General features: G+C 35.9%; 1 protein-coding gene across 2 annotated transcripts; it reads right to left on the bottom strand.

Annotated features, from left to right (window-relative positions):
* Positions 1 to 3,551: 3,551 nt before the first annotated feature.
* arhgap19 (Rho GTPase activating protein 19) lies at positions 3,552 to 18,392 on the bottom strand. Of its 2 annotated transcripts, none has more exons than XM_056260545.1 (10): positions 18,306 to 18,392; positions 15,709 to 15,983; positions 12,712 to 12,783; positions 10,033 to 10,242; positions 9,738 to 9,964; positions 9,568 to 9,654; positions 5,052 to 5,117; positions 4,756 to 4,923; positions 3,821 to 3,928; positions 3,552 to 3,654 (listed from the first exon to the last, which is right to left on the bottom strand). In XM_056260545.1, the coding sequence occupies exons 1-10, from the start codon at positions 18,347 to 18,349 to the stop codon at positions 3,562 to 3,564; spliced, it is 1,350 nt and encodes a 449-aa protein (XP_056116520.1). In that variant the 5' UTR covers positions 18,350 to 18,392; the 3' UTR covers positions 3,552 to 3,561. The 2 variants fall into 2 exon arrangements, with proteins under 2 accessions (XP_056116520.1, XP_056116521.1); XM_056260546.1 differs by having other exon boundaries at positions 3,821 to 3,919.
* Between the last annotated feature and the right edge of the window lie 76 nt (positions 18,393 to 18,468).

Here is an 18,468-nt window from a genome sequence, read left to right as displayed (position 1 = left end):
AGACTAATGTTCAGGACACTTTGCTTAAAGGGATACTCCACCCAAAAATGAAAATTCTGTCATCATTTACTCACCCTCGAGTTGTTGCAAACCTGTATGAGTTTCTTTCTTCTGCTGAACACAAAGGAAGATATTTTGAAGAACGATTGGAACTTTGGCACCATTGACTTCCATAGTACTATTTTTTTTCTACTATGGAAGTCAATGGTGCCAAACAACTGTCTTGTTCCAATCGTTCTTCAAAATATCTTCATTTGTGTTCAGCAGAAGAAAGAAACTCATACAGGTTTGCAACAACTCGAGGGTGAGTACATGACAGAATTTTCATTTTTGGGTGGAGTATCCCTTTAACAGGAAAGTGTATTTTAAAGTGTCAATGTTTACTTATAAAAATTAATCAATCGAGAAATATACATAAACGCATTATTAGGCCTACTATAACAAAATTGTTTAAGGTATCTCTATAAACTATCTTTATAAACATAACATAGAGGCTTGTCTTATTGCATGGTTTGATGAAAATATAAATCAACCATTTAGTAAACTGGTAAAATGTACGTTTAACTGAGCAAATCAGACATTTTCTGAATGCAAGGCGTTGTAGGCTACTTGATTCTTATAATCTGGTCACACATATAGCCCGATAATAAAATTATTTGATTAATATTAACTAATAGCCTAGTCTCCGCCTGATTAAAATGATTTTCAAATTCTCCTGCAGTAAGGGAATAACCGATGGTGAAAAAAAAAAGTTTAAAAATAACTAAAACTGTTCGGATACCTCACCCCAAACTGTTTGTCAACGCGATTAGGCCACTCACCGCTCAGGGAATCTGATCATTTATCTCTGCCAACGGGAAGCTTTTAGTTATCTTTTTGAAAGTATATTTGTGATGATTAGTAATAAATAATACAATCAAGCAGCGACAATCGTGATACAATCATATTTCTGTCAGCAGCGCAATTGTGCCGGTTATGAGTTGATCTGCATTGACCTCTAGCGGAGAGCCCTGGAACTGCGAGCAAACATTAATCAGACAACTCAAAGAACTATATATGTCCGTATATATGATCGTACAGAAAAAAAACCCGAGTTACAATTCAGCTGGTAAAAGTTTTAATACAAAATGAAATACACAGAAGCACCCATTATTACAGCAGATCATGTACACAAAATACAAATGTTTCACAGAGCAAAGAGATTTTTTTTAATCCTCCAGTTTTAACTACTGTAACATTAAAAAGGAAAAAATAAACCTTTTATTTTGAAAGTGTAAAAAAAATGCAGTTTATTCCAAATCAATGAATTTCCCATTTTGTTACATCACGTTTTTCAGTAGATGCTAAACCCTGCCCAACTTTCACATCTACACACACACACACATACAAATTACACAAAACATCCCACTTAACAATTACACAATGCAGATGATACATTTGTGGCCCCTACTACAACCTATATAAAAAAATAAAATAAAAATAAAGACGCTTCTAAAAACACCTTCTTTCTGTGAAAAGTTGTTCCAATTTCTACATTTGTAAACGTCCATCATCAGCACTCGACACAGCATGTACCATGTTAAAAGATGGGCTTGTTTCGCTTATGTACTGGTGTTATTCCAAAAATGTAAAGAGACGGTTCGTCCAAAAATGGAAACACTGTCATAATTTACACACCCTCAAGTCGTTCCAATCCAAACCGGTGTGATATTTTGAAGACTGTCGGTAACCAAACAGTTCTGGACCTAACTGACTTCCATATATATATTTATATATTTCATAGGGACCAGAAAATGTTTTGATTAACAACATATCATTCATGTTTGGACCGACTTGAGGGTGTGTAAATGATGACAGAATTTCCAATTTTTGGGTGAACCGTCTCTTTTGCAACATTTTAGGCTTAAAATACAGATTTAGGAAAGCCATATATGTGTATTAAAATGGCAAATACTAATAAAAATGACAGAGTAATTCAGCAGTTAAAATGTACGAATCTTTATAGTGGAGGGAATGTGCATCTGTTAGCACATCTGAAAGAGCGATATATATACACATGTAAGGAAGTGACATCACAGCACTGTGAGGAGTAACACATGACAGGATCAAAGCCAAACCAGCATTAACAGTAATTCCTTCCACAACATCCTTTAATTCCCACAGATCCAAGCGCAAACTTACACACGCCACATTCCCGCTGTTCAAATCACAGCCACGATTACCATCCTTCCCATAATCCCACAGTCCAAACTTACACAAACCTTCAAGACACATCACGGACCCTTGACAAACCCCTAGGAATAAAACGTAACAGCTTTTCATTGAGAAACACGACTGCTGTGTGCACTTCTCACCATACGAGTTATGAAAAATCACTAAATATTGAACTAAATACATTAATCTCCTTGACTCAAATTGCATGGAAACTGCTGACGATTTACAACAAAGAAGGTTTAAAATAAATCACAGTTGTATTGTTCTAGTCACAAAATGTCATATTTCGAATGTTCACAGTGTTAAGACGTTTCTATATGTAAACAAATACCAGTTGCTGTAAATAACGGTAATGCACTTTTGTGAGTAAATGTTGTGAATCGTTCTCTTGACGTTTGATTACAGCATGGACTGTGTGGTTAGCGTACGGCCCAGGTATCAGCACACACTTCCACACACACACAAATATATTTACACATATACAGACTGCAAATAAATGAGCTCAAAGAGCAAAAGTGTTATCACGGGTCAGTTAACAACTCCCAGTGCAACTAACTAGTGGTTTACCCAAGCACACCTGATGTAGCGGTTTAAAACTCTGCAGCGGATTAAAAAAAGAAAGAACAATAAGGTCACATTAAATGAAAATTAGTCCCAACATCTAGTATGTTAAAACAATACAGAATCTAAAAATATAAATAAAATAATTAGAATAAAACTATCTCCTCTGGTTGTTTAGGATGACGTCTTCTGTTCAGGCTGAATGCACACTACAGACAAAAGCAACAAGCACAGTTACAGAGATATACAGAGACACCTTTCAAATGAATAATTCAAACAAAATTCAAACAAAACAAATAAATATCACTTGTGAAATAAAACAAAAACAAAGCAAATAAAAACAAATGACAGTTTAAATAAGAAAAATTAAAAATTAAAATAAAAAAAGAATAAATATCACTTATGAAATAAAACAAAGCGACACTTTAAATAAAAACAAAATTTTTAATTTAAAAACAAAAATAAATAAATATAACTTTAAGAAAAAAGTAAATAAAAAAATGAAACAAAAAGAAGAAAAAATCATACAGCAAAAATAAATAGATGTAACAAACAAATTAGAACAAAAATAAAATGAATTTCACACCTGGAAAAACGATTTCAAAGAAATTGAAACAAAATAAAAATAAAACAAAAAAAAATCAAAACAACTAAACAAATAAGTAAATCAATAAACAAACAAAAAAAATAAAAATAAAGAACAAAAAAACAAACAAATGTAGAATAAATAAAGAGTCAGTTGCAGTCTTGGTGTGTGTGCTGCTCACCTCCTCCTCCTCCTCTTCCTCAGCTCTCTGTCCCGCAGCTGAGGTTCTCCTTCCCCGGAGGAGACACTCGCCCTCTCCTGTCCACCGCAGGCTGGCTCCCCAAAACCTTCCTCTGCGGTTAAACACAGCAGCACTCATCACACACACTCTTTCAGACGCTGGATTGCTGGGTTTGTTACAGTGTGACTTTATAGTGCAATCCCTTTAAACTAGGATGTATGGCTTTGAGTTAAAGGACACAGAATAGCCTGTGCTGGAGATGGTGATGAGGCTCTGACCTTGATGAGGCCGCCGAAGGAGCGCGAGCGCGCGTGTTTTTTACTGGTAGGAGTCGTATTCTCACTGACAGGAGTCACCGGGGTCACCGGGGTCGACTGCTTGCCCAGCTGAAATCACATCACAGCAAACATGTGCTAACACAATGAAAAATACTTCTTTTTTTTAAGACAATCACAAAATAAATCTAGCAAAATTGTAAAAAATTAAATAAAAATGAAAATGCAATGACAGAAAAAACAACTCTGTTTCCATTAGCATAATAATAATAATCAAAAACAATAAGCATTGTCCTATGTCCTATAATAAAAGCATGATCTAGTTTGCTTTAAAAAAAAAAAACATTATAAAAAAAACAGAATAAAATTGCCATCTCAAGGAATCTGCTGCCATAAGTACAATAATAAATAATAATTATTCTTTATCTTAATAGTGTAAATAATAATAATAATAATATATCTTTTTATATATATTAAAATAACTATAGCAAAAAAGCACACTAACAAAATCAAATCTAGTCTTCTGGGCCCGAAGCCTTGAATGTTTTTTTTGTTTGTTTTGTTTTTCAGGAAAATCAATGTAATAATTTTTTTCCCAGTAATTATTTCTATTATTTAGAATTCCTGAGGGGATTATATGATACTATGCAATATTTATAAGCTATTTTTTTTAATACAATTCACTACATTTTTCAATAAATGCAAAATTTCAGATTAAAATAGAGTGACCGACTTTAAAACCATTCAACTAATTACAGCAAAAATGTATAATATATATAATATAATACAAATAATAATAAAATCAACCTCAATGAATCTACTACCATTAGTATAATAATAATAGAAAAATCACAATTTTGTTATTTTTATTAAAATAAATCACCAAAAAAAAAAAAGAGAAACCCCCACCCAGTGCGCCGGAGGCCGTGTGCCCTCACCTGTCTGATGAGCTTCTTCTTCTTGGCGGAGTGTGGCATGTTGTCGCTGACGTGTCGATAGAGCTCTCGCAGCGCCTCTTCTGTGTGATTCTCTGAGTCGAGCCCCACTCGCGCTCCGCTCCTCTTCCCCAGAGGAGACCCGCTGACCGACAGCAGCTCCAGGTCGTCCTACAGCCAGAGAGAGGAGTGATAACTGCAGTCTCACACCAGCACACTTACAGGACTGACAGTGTGAACGCAGCCATGCTCCAATCAGAGCTTAGATTGGCTTTAGGAGGAGCACAAACGGCACAAACCTTGGAGCGGATGATTTTGGTGTTGGCGAACTGAAGTCTGGCGTGTTCCCGCAGATACGCTGGTGCCTTCACATGAGAGAAGACCGGTTCAGTTCACAATCAGGGAGTAAAACACACACAAACATCCTTTAAACGTCACGTCAGTGTTGTTTTTGTTAAAGGATTAGTTCACTTTTTAAAAAACTTTTGCTGATAATTTACTCACCCCCATGTCATCCAAGATGTCCATGGCTTTCTTTCTTCAGTCGAAAAGAAATTAAGGTTTTTGACGAAAACATTCCAGGATTTTTCTCCATATATAATGCACTTTGCTGGGCACCAAACGGTTCAAGGTCTAAATGACCGTTTCAGTGCAGCTTCAAAGGGCTTTAAACGATACCAGACGATGAATAAGGGTCTTATCTAGCGAAACGATCGCTCATTTCAAAAATAAATAAAAAAGTTAAAGTTTTATAGGCACAAATGCTCGCCTTGCGAACTCTCCTGTTCGAACTTGTTCATCAAAATGAACAAATCTTTTTTCGAGTCATTGACTCGTTCATCAAAATAAACAAATCTTTTTTCATTGACTCGTTCATCAAAATGAACGAATCTTTTTTCATTGACTCGTTCATCAAAATGAACGAATCTTTTTTCGAGTCATTGACTCGTTCATCAAAATGAACGAATCTTTTTTTGAGTCATTGACTCGTTCATCAAAATGAACGAATCTTTTTTCATTGACTAGTTCATCAAAATGAACGAATCTTTTTTCGAGTCATTGACTCGTTCATCAAAATGAACGAATCTTTTTTCGAGTCATTGACTCGTTCATCAAAATGAACGAATCTTTTTTCGAGTCATTTGACTCGTTCATCAAAATGAACGAATCTTTTTTCGAGTCATTGACTCGTTCATCAAAATAAACAAATCTTTTTTCATTGACTCGTTCATCAAAATGAACGAATCTTTTTTCATTGACTCGTTCATCAAAATGAACGAATCTTTTTTCGAGTCATTGACTCGTTCATCAAAATGAACGAATCTTTTTTTGAGTCATTGACTCGTTCATCAAAATGAACGAATCTTTTTTCATTGACTAGTTCATCAAAATGAACGAATCTTTTTTCGAGTCATTTGACTCGTTCATCAAAATGAACAAATCTTTTTTCGAGTCATTGACTCGTTCATCAAAATAAACAAATCTTTTTTCATTGACTCGTTCATCAAAATGAACGAATCTTTTTTCATTGACTCGTTCATCAAAATGAACGAATCTTTTTTCGAGTCATTGACTCGTTCATCAAAATGAACGAATCTTTTTTTGAGTCATTGACTCGTTCATCAAAATGAACGAATCTTTTTTCATTGACTAGTTCATCAAAATGAACGAATCTTTTTTCGAGTCATTGACTCGTTCATCAAAATGAACGAATCTTTTTTCGAGTCATTGACTCGTTCATCAAAATGAACGAATCTTTTTTCGAGTCATTTGACTCGTTCATCAAAATGAACGAATCTTTTTTCGAGTCATTGACTCGAAAAAGATTCGTTCATTTTGATGAACAAGTTCGAACAGGAGAGTTCGCAAGGCGAGCATTTGTGCCTATAAAACTTTAACTTTTTTATTTATTTTTGAAATGAGCGATCGTTTCGCTAGATAAGACCCTTATTCATCGTCTGGAATCGTTTAAAGCCCTTTGAAGCTGCACTGAAACGGTCATTTAGACCTTGAACCGTTTGGTGCCCAGCAAAGTGCATTATATATGGAGAAAAATCCTGGAATGTTTTCGTCAAAAACCTTAATTTCTTTTCGACTGAAGAAAGAAAGCCATGGACATCTTGGATGACATGGGGGTGAGTAAATTATCAGCAAAAGTTTTTTTAAAAGTGAACTAATCCTTTAAAGACCCACTCCGATGAAAATAATGTTTTTCTAGGTGTTAACAGGTGGCATTTTTCTGATGTTAGAGGACATATCTTGAGAAAAATAAGCTCAAAGTTGTATTTCTGAGTATTTCTCCATTCAAATGGCTGTGAATCAGTAGCAGACGCTAAAATGCCGGCTAAAATAGACTGGAGTTGTGACGTAGTAACTCCACTGGGCGTCTCCACACGCGACGTCTTGGAGTGAAATAGTGATCGGTGATAACTTTGATTAACTTCGGATAATAATAATTAACGTGTATATAATACTGTTGCCCCACCGGTATTGGGGGTGTAAGCTAGTGGGAGAGACAGAGCTCTCAGCAACGGGCAGGGGGAGGGTCGTCTCCGTGCCAACGGCTCCGCCCACAACGCAGAGGCGAATTGCTAATGAGCTACTGCCGCTCTGCTGAAGCGAAGTCCCAGGAAACGGCACAGGTTTTGGGATTTTGGCTAAAAATGGCATAATCATAATTTAAAGACCACTGGGAATGTTTAAAAATAGCTCAAAATATGATCGGAGTGGGACTTTAACCAAAACGGTTCAAAATTGTCTTCAAGAACTGAAATAAAGCTGAAATGAACAAAAAAAACCACCCCAAAAAAACGCTATTTTTCAACTTAAACTAGTCGAGGCTTGACATTAACGCTTGTCCGGGACAAAAGAAACACAAAGAAACTCGGTTAACGTACTGCGGTAAAACATTAAAAATGTGGAGTTTTTACATTTAAAACATGTGATAAAGTTGAGCAACATCACGCGGCCGAGAGCGCCGTTTTCCTGAACACCTTCACGATTGAAAACGTGACACTGATTTCATGTGACCGTTCTAAAAACAAGTGGTTAATATAAGTGACTTACATTTTAGACGCAATATTGACTGTTTTTGTTCCATTTCAGCAGAAAAAAATAGTTCCTAACAAAGATCCCAGCACAACCGTAGCGCATTCACAGCAACACATGTAAGTTGTTCAACTAATATTTGGATTCTATTTTATTTCAGCTTTATTCAATTTAACAGAAAAGTTTTTAATAGTTTTGGTTTCAGTTAACAATAATCAGTGGTGGAATGTAACGAAGTACAAATACTTCGTTACTTTACTTAAGTACATTTTTCACGTATCTGTACTTTACTTAAGTAGAATCAATAGTGCATACTTTTTACTTTTACTTCATTACATTTTGCAGCAATTATTATACTTTCTACTCCACTACATTTCTACAACGCTCTGTTACATTTTCGTTAAATTTTCTGATCAGTTTTTCCCTGCCAAAACGTCTTCCTGACCGTCCGTTCATCGCACGTTTGTCTCACCAGTGAAGTTTGGTTGCCATAGATATATCAACCCGGTCACACTAAATGCGTCTCTATAGCACGCAGTGTGTTTATCGTGCAATTTATACGCGAAAATTAGTTTTTACATGCATAGGAAACGCATTGGTAGGTTTAGTAGTGGTGTGGGGTGCGTGTGTACGTTTGGTTAGGATTAGTATGGCAAGCCAAGAGGTTCAGAATTACGCCATAAATGAATCGCATTTACAGCCAAACGCCGTCATATACGGCGTTTTAACATAATATGTGTGTTTATATATATATACCGTATATAGTAAGGGTATATAAGCTTGATGTGTATATTGCCTAATTGCAAGCTTGTTCAGAAATGGTGACAAAAACTTATAATATAACTGCTTTTCCATCATATTGAACATCATTATATGAGTATAAGGTTGAATGAGTTAGAATTAACTGTTTTATTAATCATTAGAATATAGACATTAAGAGAATAAATTGTTATGCAAGTACTTTTACTTTTAATACTTAAAGTACATTTAAAAGCAGGTACTTTTTACTTAAGTAGGGTTGTCATTGTGGTACTTCTACTTTTACTAAAGTAAATATGTCTCTGGTTATTTGTACTTTTACTTAAGTACTGAGATTCAGTACTTCCTCCACCACTGACGATAATAAACCTGACGAACAAAATTTAAAATATTTCCTTGGCAACTAACTGAAATAAATATATTCAAGCTGAAGCACTACAATGGATAAACCTGAAATAACAATAAATTGAAGCTAAATAGAAATATTTGAACAAATATATATAAAAGTGACAAGTGGTTAATATAAGTGACTTACATTTTAGATGCAATATTGACTGTTTTTGTTCCATTTCAGCAGCGAAAATAGTTCCTAACAAAGATCCCAGCACAACCGTAGCGCATTCACAGCAACACATGTAAGTTGTTCAACTAATATTTGGATTCTATTTTATTTCAGCTTTATTCAATTTAACAGAAAAGTTTTTATTAGTTTTGGTTTCAGTTAACGATAATAAACCTGACGAACAAAATTTAAAATATTTCCTTGGCAACTAACTGAAATAAATATATTCAAGCTGAAGCACTACAATGGATAAACCTGAAATAACAATAAATTGAAGCTAAATAGAAATATTTGAACAAATATATATAAAAGTGACAAAAGCACATAGCAAAAGGAATAACAAACTTAAGGCTCATTCAAAATATTAACAAAAACTATAATAGATATATAAATAGTAAAAATAAATAAAAAATCATGTATCAGAGAAGAGAAAAGAGGAAAAGTACCCGAAAGATCTTCTGTGAATGTTTGATGAGAAAAGCCATGCCGCTGTTCAGCTTCTTCAGGTTCTCCTGAAGGTCACTGGCATTCATCTGAAGAAAGCAACACATGAAACATGACGCATGCTTGGACGTTTAACGGTAAACAAAACAAAAAAAGGAAACCAACGACATACGTTCTTGGGCCAGATGACGTGCGGGGCGAACATGAGTGCGAGGTTGTGCGCAGACATCTTGTTTTTGTCCTGTTGTTTGGCGGTGTGATAGAGCAGGTCCAGCAGGAGCTTGAGGAGCGTTCGGTTGGCCGTGGGCAGCAGGAGCAGGAGCAGCTGCAGGGCCTCGATCTGGCGCTCCTTATCCGGCACACTCGTCTTGTCCCCTCGCTCGTCGAACAGGTGCAGCTCTGCGGGGGACAGCTCCATCAGTGGATGGCGGACGGCAGTGAGAGAGGTGCTGGGGAAGCGGACCAACCTGTGATCTTCAGGTGAGCGTGCAGGTGTCGGTGCGTCAGCAGGGGCTCGGGCAGTTCTCCCAGAAAGCCTTTGAGGAGCGTGGCCACGTCATTGGGGTGGAAGTCACCGGAGGCGAAGTCAATGTCGGCTCCCCCGTTGAGCTGCTCCCTCAGCGTCTGCTGTCTCAGGCTGTTCCCGGGGACCCGGAAAAGACCTTCTACATGCAGATCTGCCGGAAAACAACCAGACCGAACGTTTCTTGGGCTGCACGATATTGGAAAAGACGGACACCGCAATAGTTTGATTCTCTGTGATATACGTATACTGCGATATGAAAACTATTTCACCAGATGGCTTAACCCTCTGGTGCTTTTTTATTTCAATGAAATTAATGTACTATATTTTGGGTCAATAACGTTTTTTTTTTTTAGGAGATTTTTATGATACTAAATTATATTTATGCAGTAGTTATACCTAAAAAATTGTCATAAATGTTGAATGCTTTAGAGCACAGATTTAAGTTTGGTCTTTTTTTTAAAGAAGACACTTGGCAGATTATTGCAGAAGTGAAAAATTAAAAAAAAATTAAACTAGTTTAATTTTATAGTTATGAAAAATACAACAACAACAACAACAAAAAATACTATATTAAATTTTCATAAGAAATATATATTTTTCAAAACCTGTTTTACTTTAAAACTGTGAGAAATCCAAAGCCATAAATCTAAACAAGTTGTGTTCCAAATTTGAGGTTGATATCTCAAAAAATGAACCTTCAGTAAGATTTTGTTTGGTCGCAGTACCAAAGGTTTCCACTAGATGAAATTCATCTCGCATTCGTTTCCAATGCGCTCATGTTTGACTGCGAGGAGCACAGGTGTGACTATTTCTTTCACATAGCAAGTGCCAAAACACTTACATCATTCCGATGAAGCCAAAAATGACAGAAGAGGATCAGATAACTTACATAGCTCGATTCAGAAAGAACAAATAATGATTTTGTAGGGCAGTACATCTGCATAAAATAAAATGAAAAACGCTTAAAAACGAGCACGAACTAGGGCTGCATGATTATGACACATCGATTATTTCTAGGGCTGGACCCAAATATTCGAATATTCGTTTGGTGGGTTGGTATTCGATTTGAAAATGTGACATTCGAATATTCGGGGTTTTTTTGTGTGTTTTTTGCACTCCTGGCAACCCCCTCGAAGCGGTTCTCATTCGCGCTTGAATATGTTTTACAGTTAACACTATAAAATCTGGTGAAATATAATACTTAACATATAACTTATAGCTACTTAATAAATATATTTGCTTCTTCTTGGACTACTAAAAGTGTTCCTGCACCGGGAGTATTCTCTGGCTAGAGCAGAACAGCGGAGTTTGTATGGGCAGAAGTGCCTGAGCTTGTGTTTTGGGTTAAGCTGCGTTGCTTTGACATTGTGGAAAATAGAATAATAGAAACAAAATGTATATCCTTTTTACCCGTTATTATCAATCTAAATTAATCTACTGCAAAATATTAATAGAAATTTGTGATGTTGTTATTGAAATTGTTATTGCTACCGTGTTCTTTATTTAGGCTATTACAGTTCGTTCATTTTATTTTTCGTTTGTCTTTATTTAAATTTCGTTTTTATTTATTTAAATCTACCCGACTTTGTCAGTTAGAATATTATAAGACTATACCTTATTAAAAATATTGCTTAAGTTAAAAGACCTCATGTGTGTGTGTTTTATATGCAGTGTCCATTCTCGGAACATAAGCCCTGCTCACGTGAGGCGCGCTGCTTCTTTATTTAAATCTACCCTACTTTTTCAGTAATTTGTTAGTGAGAAAAATATTAGAAGACTTATTAAAAATATTGCTTAAGTTAACAGACTTGTGTGTGTTTTATATCACTAGCAGTGTCCGTTCTCGGAGCATATAAGCCCTGCTCGCGTGAGGCCCGCGCGCTTCATGCTTGCACTGTTCTGTAGTTTATTAAAAGTTTATTAATTCTGAACGTGTCGCGTCTCGCCTGTCTATATCTATATTGCACCAAATACGACACTGCACTCCCTGTGAAGTCGTTTGTATGAACGGTTCTCGAAATAATCAAAATGCAAATGGACAGACAGATATATAGAGATGCCGAAGCTTTGAATATTCAATGTTCATTACTACCGAAGCTTCGAAGCACAAAAAACGGTATTCGGACCAGCCCTAATTATTTCCCTGCTGGATATTAAGCATCTTTGGATACTAATATTACTATGGTCAAAAATAGCAAAACAACAAACAGGTCGAACCGTTGCATCCCCCTGTTTCTCGCTTGCAGCCGCTAGATGCTGAAAGGTGCTATGGTTGCCGGCTGCCACTATGTCAATCATCGCAATTTTGTCTCAGAGTTAATTGTTATATCAGACTTCTCTTGTAGATCAGTCAAGGAAAATTAAAACCGTACGAGTTTTCCTTTTGTATCAAGCAGCAAAAAAGTTGAAGCACGGCGTGTTTGAGTTCATTCGCCTTACTTGACATTGCACATGCAGCGATTTAACTATGCACACATTGCTTGCTATTCAGTGTAAATCCACCAGCAAAATCCACCAAAGAAAAGCATTCAGGAATTTCAAGTAAGAGCAAGACATTTTTGGCGTAATTTTGCTGAATTGACCAGACCGCGTTGTTCTTGATTAAATATCCTGGACTTACTTTTGCTGAGGTACATGATGAGCTGATATATGTGGCCTATTCCTTCCTCCGTGAGGGCCATGCCACCTTTATCTGCCAAAAAAAGAAAAGATGTAAATCAGTTTTTTTACAATGAAACATCTCTCCAATAATAAACATCTCCAATCATTGTTTTTTTTAGCTTGCTCACTCGGCAATATTCCCTGTATAAACTATACTTTATTTGTTGTAAAAACGGCTAAATAAATAATAAATTTGACATCAAAATGTTTCTATTCAGCTGTGTAAACTTAACTTTATTGAGTCTGAAGGGGGAAAACATGCTGTCAGCTTAATACAAAATAAATATATTCCTGAAAATACTTTAATAATTTGCATTGTCTTCAGTGCAATTACAGAGTGATTTCAATATATAATGAAATGAATAAATGTGTCATGGAATTTTGCAATAAATGAAAGTGCAAAATCAAATGCATACATATAAATAAGGCCTCGTGTAAAATGTTAAATACTCATTTAATAATAAACCTAATGAATTATGAAATTAAATATACCTTGAAAATAAATGTAATGTATTTATTTATGTAAAATGCCAAATTTATGCATCATGTTTGTTTTTTTCATTTCAAGGGTACACTACGGTTATTGAAAGAAGTCTGTCTCTTCTGCTCACAGAGGCTGACTTTATTTGATAAAAAAAATACTGTAAAACAGTAATAATCTGTGTCAAAAAATGTCTGTGTCAAAAAAAAAAAAACTGTCACAAAGAAGAGCCGTGACAGATTGTCAGATTGACAGATTCTTGTTGAAGTGAAAGTAGTAAAAACAAAAGTGAAAGAAGTAATAGGGTTTAAGTTTATGAAAATTATTTATGAACATTATTGTATATAAAATATACATTTAGTAAAACATGCTGAACTCGAAAACTGCTGGAAATCAAAGCCATAAATGTTTCAAATTGAGGTTTATATCTAAAAAAGGAAAGATTTTGTTTGGTTGCAGTACCAAACTTTTTTCCATTAGATGCCAGCAGGATTTGTGATTCGCACTACAGCAGATTTGTCTCTCTCAAAGAAACACACACACAATTTTTTTAGTACACACATACACCCCACTCTGACATCCATGCCAACACACCTACACAATATAGCTGCATAATTTATCCAATTGGCTCTATTATACACAGAAGCAGAAAACAGGAAAATAGAGTCTCTTTGCTTTATAGGCCAAAACTGAGAAAATGACGCCATCTTGTAAAAAATAGTAAAAGTTTCAACTTTGAAGCTTTGCCAACAGAATGAGAGCCTATTAAAGGTATTGTAGGTAGGATTTTTTTTTTTAAACTTTTTTCCAAATTTGTACTCTGAAAAAGAAAGTATAAAAATCGAGTGTCTGTAGACCTCTCACGACTGTTTTAAAGACAGCTCATTATATCCATTCACTCCACCCCCTCCCTTCTGGGCTCCTTCCAAAGCCACGCCCCCAAAACACATGAACGCGCGACTCCGACCGCTGAGCTGAAGACGCATTATTTCCCTGAGACGAGCGGAGAGGAAGGAGCGCAGTGCATGTTGTAACATCATGTCAGAATCACATGTAATAAAAAAATCTAACTTTATCATTATGAAGATAAACAAATAAGATGTATTTTAGTACTCACTATCAAGCTAGCATATTGATATTGGTCAAGTTTAAAATATACATTTATTGATTCGCTAACGAGCTAGTTATCTGTAAGGCAAAGCTAAAAACAGGTTGCATGATACACGTTTTTCCATTGCCATCATTTACACTGTGGTGAAGATGAATTTCGTGTAAGATTCATAACATATATGGTGTTCTGCATGTAAGAGTTTCCATGATGAAAGCATTGTTGACTCTGATGAGGACTACACTCCAGAGACAAGTACCGCATCGTCGCTCGAGGACAGATAAATCGTTGTTTATCCAAAGACTTTTTGTTCATTACCTTTTCTAGTAACGTTACTGTCTTCCTTTTTTTGCCTGGTTTGCCTTCGCGAACTGCACATGTGAATTTTGATTGGTCTTTCTCTGCCATTGTTTTGCTATTCCTAGTTTCCGTGCCTCTTGAATTCCTCAAATCAAACGGGTACGCGCAAGTGGGCAGGTCCTGTGTGGCAAAAGGGTGGTTGCCATGGTTGCGAGAGAGTGACAGTCGCCTAAGCCAATCCTTTGTTTCGTCCCGGATGGAAATAATGAGCTGTGTTTAGTGCAGATTAAACGGTCTAGAGTCACTCGATTTTTATACTCTTTTTATCAGAGTACTTACATTTTAATTATGCATTGATATATATAGAAAGTGTAAACAAATTTGGAAAAAAGTTTTTATAAAATTCCTACCTACAATACCTTTAACAAAGAGTGCATATTTGTTTGCATCAGTTTCAATGGGGACATTTTTAGTCCTAAGTGGAAATATTTTGTGTTGCTTGCTAGTGAAAAATAGATTTATGAAAGGAAATGAGGGTGAAATAGTAAAATTCCAATAAAAATACACAAACAGGCACAATTATGACAAAGTATGAAAAAACTGAAAAAGACAAAAATGTCTTTAAGGATGCACAAGGGTTAAGAATGCATTTAGGGTCAAATCTGTTGAATTACTTCTATACTAGAGTCTTCCTTTGGTTTGGGAACCAAATACTGTTGGTCAGGTCCTGATTTTGTTTCCCCCATTAGTGTTGGCTAGCCGGTAATGAATCTAGAGCTAGCCGGTCAATAGCAGGAGCCGACGGCAGGAAACTAACTCGAGGAGCCGTCAGAGAACTTCCCAAAACAGATGATCTAATTCTCACTCTGAAGGTTGTTCAATAGTTTCAGTCAATAGAGTCTGAAGTCTTCCTGCAGAAGAATCACCGGCGCCTCCATTATAAGCTCGAAGGGGTATTGACGACAATGGACTGGTTGTAAATTTGTCCAGCGCATGAGGAATAATTGATGCAGGCAGAAATGGAAACCAACAAGAAAACTAGCTACGACTCCCCAAAACCTCCTGACCTTTGCGTTTGAGGAAGTTGAAGGAGCGGAAGAAGCCTCCCGCCGCAGTGCCGTTGGGAGTCTTGGGCTCCTCGTCCAGTAACTGTGAGAATTCGGCCCCCGGGAGGTCGAGGAGCCGCGTGATGTTACTCAGCACCAGCTCGGTGAAGGCCTCGGGTCGCTCGTGACGCAGCTTCTCCACAAAGAAGTCCGGGTTGAAGATGATGGGCAGCCGGCCGTCTCCACCGCCGCCCGCTTCTGACTCATGGCTGTTCACAACATTGCACACCGTGCCCCTGTGAACACACACACACACACACATATGACTTAAAGGGATAGTTCACCCAAAAATGAAAATTAGCCCATGATTTACTCACCCTAAAGCCATCCTAGGTGTATATGACATTTTTCTTTCAGACGAATACAATTGGAGTTATATATATAAAAAAATATCCTGGCTCTTCCATGCTTTATAATGACAGTAAATTTGCAATCAACAGTTTGAAGTGCATCCATCCATGATAAAAGTGCTCCACGCGGCTCCGGGGGTTAATAAAGGCCTTCTGAAGCACAGCCATGCGTTTGTGTGAGAAAAATATCCATATTTAAAACTTTAAAAAGTAGAATAACTAGCTTCCGGCCAAACGCAGTCTACTTGCGTATCAAGCGCAACTTGTGACGTCAGGCGTGGCGTAGTGCGCATGTGAGCGAAGCGGCGCGGTGTGACGCTCGTCTCAATATCCGCTGCGCTCAGACGCTCGCGGCCCAAGCAAACGCTCCACACACACACAACACACTCACCGATAAAACAAATCCCCCTCCGACATTTCATTTCTCTGTAGTAGGCGAGTTTATTTCTGTTTGGATTTCTTGAAATAATGTATCAATAGTGGGATAATATAAATGGCAGTTTGTCATATAATAAAATGCAGTTATGATATGACATTCTCATTCTGTGACAGTCTTTTTAAATGCATTAAAGTAACTTTATCACTTAAAAAACATGACATTGCAAACTTGCCTATAAAATGGAATAACTGAAAATTAGATAAATAATACAGTATATTAGATTTTCGTTATTTTATTTTTCCGTGAATACTGCCGTTGCAAAAAAGGCACATAAAGTATAATAATTTGTATATATTATATAAATACACACATATGTATATGTTTAAGAAAAATATTTGTAATGTATATAAAATATTTATATATAAAATTAATTATATATATACACAGTATATAAATGCAAATATTTCTTAAATATATACATATATAAATGTGTGTGTGTATTTATACAAAATAATTATACACAATACACACATACACAAACTTTTATTTTGGATGCGATTACAACCTTGGCAATATATATCCACAAAACTGCTTCACTTTTTATTAATATTTGAAAACTTATGTCATGTAGTGCGACCAACATGCATGAAAAATAAAATAAGTATTTTTAAATGATCTGATAATTTAAATAAAACGAGGCGATGTTAGTTCACGATGTAAAACATTGTGCTATGCAAAAATGTTAATAATATTTTCATAAATATTAGTGAAAAACTTTTTAAATAGAAAAATATATTTAAAAACGTTTTAAAATTAATTTCTTTAGACTCGTATATATATTTAAGATGCAAGGAAAATATGTTATTCCTTTTTACTTGATGGTTTACACCACAATGAGATCAAGTTGAATTTGAACTTCAAAATGGTATAACTTGCCATGTGCGTTTTCAAACTAGATTTTTCCTTTTCTTTTGAAGGCCTTAAACTGTAAATGAACATATAAATTATCATTTTATTCAGCAAAGATGGTGACGGAAGCCTTGAATGAAGAATCAAGAGCTTGAACTTGTGGTAAATTACTTCAAGTCAAGTAACGTACAAGCAAGTATCAATTATGATGCTGATTCTAAGGGTTTTAAAACACGAAAGACTCCATAATGACTGTAATAACATAAAATGATCGGTTGTTCTCTATAATCGGTCTTGCTCTGTGCTTGGCATTTCACTTTACCATGCATTACCATGGTAAAACGCTTAAAAAACATGTACGATTCTTCCTGAATCTTTACTGTCAGTGTCACTTGAATTCATTCTAGTTTCGATGGCAGTGAAAAGTACAGTGATTGTTTCAGATGGTAACGTTAATACCATGGTACTATCACGCCCAGAAAGATTCACATTCCTTTCGCAAATAAATGTACATGATTTTATACGGCTCCTCAAATAATAACATGGTATTACCACCATGGTACTTTGTTTTTATGTTCATTCAAAGTTACGACTTTAAAGAAGAAACTATATATTTATCTAATCTATATAACTCTCTCTCTCGCTATATATATATATATATATATACATATATATACATTTAACGTTACTTAGGTTATGTGACAGGAACTGTTGTTACAATGTTATTTTTGTGTCATTTGCGTTTCATACTGTAACGTAACAGGCACACAAAGCATTGCGTATAAGACACTACATTTCTACCTCGGTGCTCCTATCCAGCAGTTTCTTTGCAGTTATTCAAAAGTATCAATATTTTACTGTACTTTCAGACTATGTATATTAAGCGAACATTTTTGTAAATAAATATTGGTTAACGTTACCTTCTGTCTCGTTTATTTACATCGGTGTCTTTCTCCGCGGCCATCTTTCATCTTCAGTTTGAATCCGCCGCTGCTGAGGCGTTAACCGACGCTTAATCATGATTGGGCAGTGAGGGGAAAGTGGGAGGGGCTCTGGAGCCAGGCGGGTTTTCTGAGCGCTGAT

This window comes from Rhinichthys klamathensis, unplaced genomic scaffold, assembly GCF_029890125.1.
Source record: "Rhinichthys klamathensis goyatoka isolate OS25496 unplaced genomic scaffold, OSU_Roscu_1.1 h1tg000009l_1, whole genome shotgun sequence".
NCBI classification, from domain to species: Eukaryota; Metazoa; Chordata; class Actinopteri; order Cypriniformes; family Leuciscidae; genus Rhinichthys; species Rhinichthys klamathensis.
Note: the sequence above shows the minus strand (reverse complement) of the source record. Positions and strands in the feature narration are given on the sequence as shown.

Coding starts and splice junctions, on each gene's coding strand:
- arhgap19 (XM_056260545.1), bottom strand. CDS start 18,349: ATGGCCGCGGAGAAAGACACCGATGTAAATAAACGAGACAGAAG. Junction 12,784..15,708: donor CAACTTCCTCAAACGCAAAG/GTCAGGAGGTTT, acceptor TTTTTTTGGCAG/ATAAAGGTGGCATGGCCCTC. Junction 9,965..10,032: donor CGCTCACCTGAAGATCACAG/GTTGGTCCGCTT, acceptor TGTCCCCCGCAG/AGCTGCACCTGTTCGACGAG.